Source organism: Brassica napus, chromosome A9 (assembly GCF_020379485.1).
Source record: "Brassica napus cultivar Da-Ae chromosome A9, Da-Ae, whole genome shotgun sequence".
In the NCBI taxonomy this organism is placed as follows: Eukaryota; Viridiplantae; Streptophyta; class Magnoliopsida; order Brassicales; family Brassicaceae; genus Brassica; species Brassica napus.
This window is the reverse complement of record NC_063442.1, coordinates 25,035,518-25,041,532: the sequence shown is the minus strand read 5'-3', so window position 1 is coordinate 25,041,532 and position 6,015 is coordinate 25,035,518. Positions and strand designations below refer to the sequence as shown.

General features: G+C 36.1%; 3 protein-coding genes and 1 non-coding gene across 4 annotated transcripts; 2 read left to right on the top strand and 2 right to left on the bottom strand.

Annotated features, from left to right (window-relative positions):
• Positions 1-377: 377 nt before the first annotated feature.
• Positions 378-930, top strand: BNAA09G24140D. Its single transcript, XM_013804112.3, has one exon. It carries the CDS (start codon positions 541-543, stop codon positions 772-774), a length of 234 nt encoding a protein of 77 aa, XP_013659566.1. The 5' UTR covers positions 378-540; the 3' UTR covers positions 775-930.
• A 336-nt stretch (positions 931-1,266) lies between these two features.
• On the bottom strand, positions 1,267-1,394 carry LOC125578871. Its single transcript, XR_007316952.1, has one exon. It is a non-coding gene; the product is annotated as a small nucleolar RNA snoR136 (small nucleolar RNA).
• Positions 1,395-2,983: 1,589 nt separating this feature from the next.
• On the top strand, positions 2,984-3,541 carry LOC106367103. The gene has a single exon (XM_013806810.3). The coding sequence runs from the start codon at positions 3,184-3,186 to the stop codon at positions 3,427-3,429; it is 246 nt and encodes an 81-aa protein (XP_013662264.1). The 5' UTR covers positions 2,984-3,183; the 3' UTR covers positions 3,430-3,541.
• Positions 3,542-3,593: 52 nt separating this feature from the next.
• Positions 3,594-6,015, bottom strand: LOC106367102 (beta-1,6-galactosyltransferase GALT31A-like). The gene is made up of 11 exons (XM_013806809.3): positions 5,729-6,015; positions 5,534-5,627; positions 5,413-5,459; positions 5,118-5,323; positions 4,957-5,020; positions 4,804-4,876; positions 4,604-4,724; positions 4,453-4,540; positions 4,248-4,373; positions 4,056-4,165; positions 3,594-3,964 (listed from the first exon to the last, which is right to left on the bottom strand). Exons 1-11 carry the CDS (start codon positions 5,824-5,826, stop codon positions 3,816-3,818), a joined length of 1,176 nt encoding a protein of 391 aa, XP_013662263.1. The 5' UTR covers positions 5,827-6,015; the 3' UTR covers positions 3,594-3,815.

Genomic DNA, 6,015 nt, shown 5'->3' with positions numbered 1-6,015 from the left:
AAGACATTCAAAATATCATAAGTACAAGTAACAGTATAATAATTTATAAATACAAAACTATAAACTAATTTTCCTAATGAAATATCATATATTAATTTTTTTTGAGAATTTCTATGAGATATGTGCGTTAATTTACCTTCTTTTTTTTTTTTGATCAAATGCGTTAATTTACCTTTATGTTACCCCTTTCAATACGGAAAACGAAAGTGGATTACTTGCGAATGACTGTATCATGTGAGAATCTGACAGGGTGACATGACATATGCTTTTTTTTTTGCAATTTGTTACGTAACGCGCAGGGCGTGGCTGCTCACGCGTCCAAGAAGCAACTTGGAAATAAATTGCTGGGGAAAGCCACCAAAATTCTTCACTCTTCCCATTCAACACGGTCTCTCTGACTCTCTCTCTGTATATAAATAAACTCTATTTGTCATTGTAAATCATAAAAACCTCACAAACACATTTCTTAATTTGAAAATCTCTCTCTCTCTCTGGAAACTTCAAAGTCTCTTGGTCTTGTTTATTATCTTACTTTACATCATGAACTCGATGTTCAGTGCCTTCGACGCCCTCTTCGTAGAGCTTATGGGAAAGAACCTTATGGTTTCTTCGCTTAACGCTAGCTCCACCGCCACCCCCAAACCTGCCGTACTGCAAACGCAGACGCAGAAGGAGGAAAACGCAAGCAATAAGATAAGTTTGGTGCAGAAGACTCCGAGGTTTGCTCTGGAGCTCGACGGTCTCCACTGCTTCGAGACAATAGTCCGTTCTTGATTTTGATTCGTATTGGTCCGTCTTGTAGCTTGACCTCGAGATCAAGAAACAAATTTTCTGAGATTGTTATTTTTATTGGATTTATTCATTATATCATGTGTTTGTGAATACATTTTGTAATAATATCGATTGATTATGTATAATTTATTTTATATATTTCTTATCAATTTAGTTAAAGTCGAACCAGAAGTAACATAACAAATTTCAATATTGGTATTCTTGAGTTTGCTCATAGCCTCGAACTTTAGATTCTTGGAAATACATCATCAGATTAGTCGTATTCTTAAAATCGAATCCAAATTAAAACATTAGATTGTTTCAAAAAAAAAAACAACTAAAATATTAGATTAAACAGAACTAAAGAACATATTACATATGGATTGAAACAAAACCAAAAGCGAGATTAGGTGTACCCTACTTGATAAAGTGTAGTTTCATGGTTAATTAATTTTTTTTTTTTGAACTGATTCTTTAACAGAGTAAAACAAAAGAGAATATTGTTCCCCGACGTCCTAAGAAACATCATTGTAATTGAAGAACAGGATAGCGAGGGGAGTTTTACAAAAAAAAAAAAAAAAAGGATAGCGAGGGGAACTAAATTTAATGGTTAATTAATTTTTATATAAGATAATTTAATAAATTGGCATCCAAGCAAATGGAACAAAGATGATAAGTTGATAACTATTCCCTTGCATTCCAAGTGTATGGTTTAGGATGTGTTCTCTATTCCCTTCCCTAGTTTAGAATGTGTTTTCTATTCCCTTGCCTAATTTAACATTACGTAGTCCGGATAAAGAACACGATATATTCAACATAACGATATTGGACATTTGTGCATATATAGATACAAACAAATTAACTTTGTAAACAATATAAATAGAACTGCAACACGCAAAAGTGTTATTAGTCGCACAAATAAAATTCAACCTTGCGGAGGGGTTGGCGTATGTATTAAAACAATATCCGTTTATATACTAAAACAACCATCCAGAAAAGTTCACAATACACATATACCATTTCTAACGATGTCTTACAAACATGTATCTAGCTAGCTAAAGAACCAGATATATTCAACTTTTGTAGTTGAAATTTGACCATGTACTGGTTTATATGACTTTGTTTATGTTTGACTCGGCTGGCTCTACTACAACTTTCCAAAAGTCAATAATAGTACTCCAAGAAATACTTTTCATTGAACTGCGATTAAAAGTCAATGAATTCTATAAACAGTTGAGGCTGTCTAAACTCTCATGTCACCAAACACATAGAATTGGGAGTGGTGTGCACTATAAAATCAGTTATCCGATCCACGAGGTTACTAAACCATTATTGCGAGGTTCACAGGCTGTTGATTTCCATTAGTTCTTGTTAACTAGCTATATTAGCATCCGTATTTAGTGAAGATTTATATGTACACATAATCTGAAGACGTTTCCACAATAGTAAGGAAAACATCTCCTCATGTCCATAAGAAAAACTCTATACAGTATTAGTTATTCACCAAAAAAGTAATAAATTTTGGTTGACAGGATTCCTGCTCCCGACTCTGGAGGGAAATCAAGTTGGAATGGAAAATTGGAAATAGTTATAAACTGGTGAGCATTGAAAAAGAGCGTTATTGGTCAAACTACATTCTCCAACTAATAATGTTTACCACAAAATAGTGAAGTAAGACTTGCCAAAGAAAATGTTCGTTTTTCATTTGATAACGGAATTTAACCGTAAGACTCAGCTTTTGTAAAATGTCAATGTATTGAATTGTTTTTAAATAACAGGATATCGGATCGGTCAATGTCTTCTAAAGCATGTTAATTTATATTTTTGTTAGTTGGGTCTAAATAAGTTGGCTAACCTTGCCTTTATCACCCAAATATTTTTTGAGATAAAAATTTTTCTTCAAACCAAACAAATGACCTAATTCTGTTTTTGTTTTTGGCTACCGGAATACCTAATCAACACCAAAAAGACAACTAAATATTAGTTTCGAAATGGAACCAAACATTAACTACTATGTAGATCATAGTTTTCATGAACCAGGTCCAGGTCTATCTAACCCAAAAACACAAGAATAATTAACATAAAGCACAAACATGTTCCATCCTATAATAAGATTCATGGGTGACCATTACTTTTTTCATACCAAAAAAAGTAATTGGATTTGATAAATTAAATTCAAGGGAGAATTGGTGAAATGACCAAAACAGAAAACGAAATTAAAATTTTATAGAGAAGGTAGAGATAGACAGGAGAAAAAAAAGAGAGAAAATAATGGAAAAAAAATGGAAATCTTCAACTTCGCTTTCCTAATCCAACACGGCCTAGTTTCGTCGCGTCTTTATAAACATTCTTTTATATAAAAGCAAAACCAAAGCTTAAGTTTAGTCATAATCTCTCCTAATTCTTGAGATAATGAATTCGATGTTCAGTGCTTTCGACGCCATGTGCGCTGAGATGATGGGCAAGAAAGTCACCGCTGCGTCTTACATCTGCAACCGCTCTGAAATCAACGCCGCTTCTTCCGGCGGCGGCGGTCAAACCGTGGCTTCGCTGAAGAAAGACGAAAAAGCTACAAACTTGGCGGCGGCAGCGAAGCAACCGAGGTTTGCTCTTGAGCTCGACGGGCTTCAATTCTTCGAAACCATTGTTCGTTCTTGATTCCAACCCAAATATTACATATCTTTTTCTGAGTCTTTCTTGTTTTCTTCTTCTTTCCGAATGTAAATACAATTTTTTTTTGGAAAAATATAATCAAACACTTTTGCAGTTTTATGATTGCTCCTGTTTCCTTTTCTGATTCTTGAATACTGTACATAATAATATAAAAACAAAACAAATTATTTTTTCTATAATCCAAACACAAAAGGAATCATTCATTATCAAATTTAGGGTTTAGGATTTGATTAAGGAGGCAAAACTTGAGGCTTTTAGATGATGATTCCTTTAATGTTTAACATGAACATCATCATTATGATCATAACCTACACTAATCATCATCCATAACATAAGAAGCTGAAGCTATACATTAAAATTGGTCAGAGAGCTTAGAAACTGGTGTGCCAGATTGCTCCTTGGCCTTCTCCGCAACGTTGGTGTACTTCAAGCATTCTATCCACTGATTTGCAGATTCCACTGCAGCTCCAGTCGAAGGATGCTGCGCAAGGGTTTCCTGCTTGACCCTTCCACTCACAATCTGCCACCACACACACACACACATATCTCATCTAAACACAGAAGAACCAAACTTTGCAATGAGTCAACAATAGTGTTCATCCATCTTTTACCTAAGGGTGTTCCGCAGCAGAGGCTTCTGTCATCGATGTGTTCAACATCTAGACCAATGAACCATGATCCTAAAGAGACATCTTCATTCGCGTACTTGTGTAGTAGTTGCCTGAATAAGACATTGTGGAAGGTGAGTGAGTCTAACATGTTTGGGAAGCTGACAGTAAAGAATCAGAGGTGAGAGAGCTCACCGGTTTACTGAGATATAGGTTGCTAAGTCTTTGGAGACGGCATAGATTTGTCCAGTGGCATGTCTGAAGTACTTGTTTCCTTCTTCACCGAACTTCCAATATTCCGGCTCATGGTACTTGACTCCTCTGCACACACGAAGATCCAGGGAAAAAGAGTCAAATGATCTGTGTAAAAAAGAGTCAAATGACAGACTTTGTTGCTTACTTTTGAGCAAGGACAGGTCCAGACTTCATGCACCCAATGTACACTCGCGCTTTTGATCTGTGGCGAGCCAATGTAGAACCAAGCATTCCTGGATGATAACTGAATTTAAATAAAGCTTTTCTTGACGTGAGAATGGTTTATGGAAACTGACCGAGATTAACGTGAACATCATCATCCACTTTGATGTAGAAGTCCGCATCCCATTTTGCAACAGCCGATGAGAAGTATATTTGGGTTTTAGATGATAACTCATGATAACCTTCTATGTGATTCTGCAACATTTGTTTAGTTTTTTTTTTTTAGCAAAAAATGCAAAAAGAACATAATAAGCACGTGGGAGAGGGGATCTACCAGGCGAAAGAAGTCCTTGTGTTGTTCTTCTTCTGCTTCAATTGTGTGGTCCAAGACTCCCCCAGGAGAGGAACTAGTAAGGAAGGGTTGATGTTAATAGTAAACTCAATTCAATGTTATGAAACTAAAGGTGAGTTTTAAGATTCTCTCTACCTGTGACCAATGACAAATCGCATAATGATTCCTTTCTCTGTCTCCAATCTTTTCAGTTCATCTCCTGCAAAAGGAAATGAACAAAGCAAACATTTTTTAAGCACTTATGTTTGTTACATCTGCAATGGAGAAAGAAGAGGTGTTTTTTGTTCTTGTTGAACCTTTAGGGAGCCAGGTTCCTCTTATGGAGTCTCTTCGTTTTCTGCTACTGAAAGCAGTCATGATTCCCATCACGAAGAACATCCGAGGCCGTTCCTTTGATTGATCAGCTACTGCTTTTGAAACAGCTGGAGATCCATCAGATCTTGCTGCTGCTCGAGCCGTAGCTAGTTCCACTTCAAGGGACGATATTGTTTTGTCTAGTGTCCTGTACATGAAATGCATAATAATAATCAATTAATGTTTCTGTATACACAAAAACATGTTACAGGCAGTGAGACAAAAAAGGCAGTTTACTTGATAACATCATGAGTATGGGAAACTCGAGATAGAGTGTCTCCTTCCTGAACAGAAGAATCATTTACCAAAATGAGATTAGTGAGTTTGAAAAACCTTCGGTTGTGTAATTGTGACTTGCCTTGTTCTGGCAATCAACAAGAGGATGAAGTGATGTAGCTTGATCAGATGAAGCTCTCCCATTGCTATCTACGGTTTCAGAAGTAGCCAAAAGCCTAGAGAAATAAAAGTTTAAGATTATGTAAGATAACAGAACAATGGAGGAGAAACAAGACCAGAAACATTAGAAAGAGAGAGAGAGAGAGAAGCAAAGAACCTGTTAATGACAAGAACACCGAGGAGGAAGCTAGAAATGCAGAGAACAAGAACCCATCTCGCTGGAACTCCAGATTTCTGATGCCTCCCCATTCCCATGTTTTAATATAAATAAATAAAAATGTTCCTTCTCTCAGAGGAAGAACTCTGAAGAGAAGAGAGAAAGCTTCTTCCTTTGGTTTTAAGGTTGTCGAGAGAAAACAACAGCTGAACTCATCATCTTCTTCTCTCGGAATAGAAACACTCTCAATAATGTCTGTAATTGATTCCTACTTTTCTTTTCTTTTT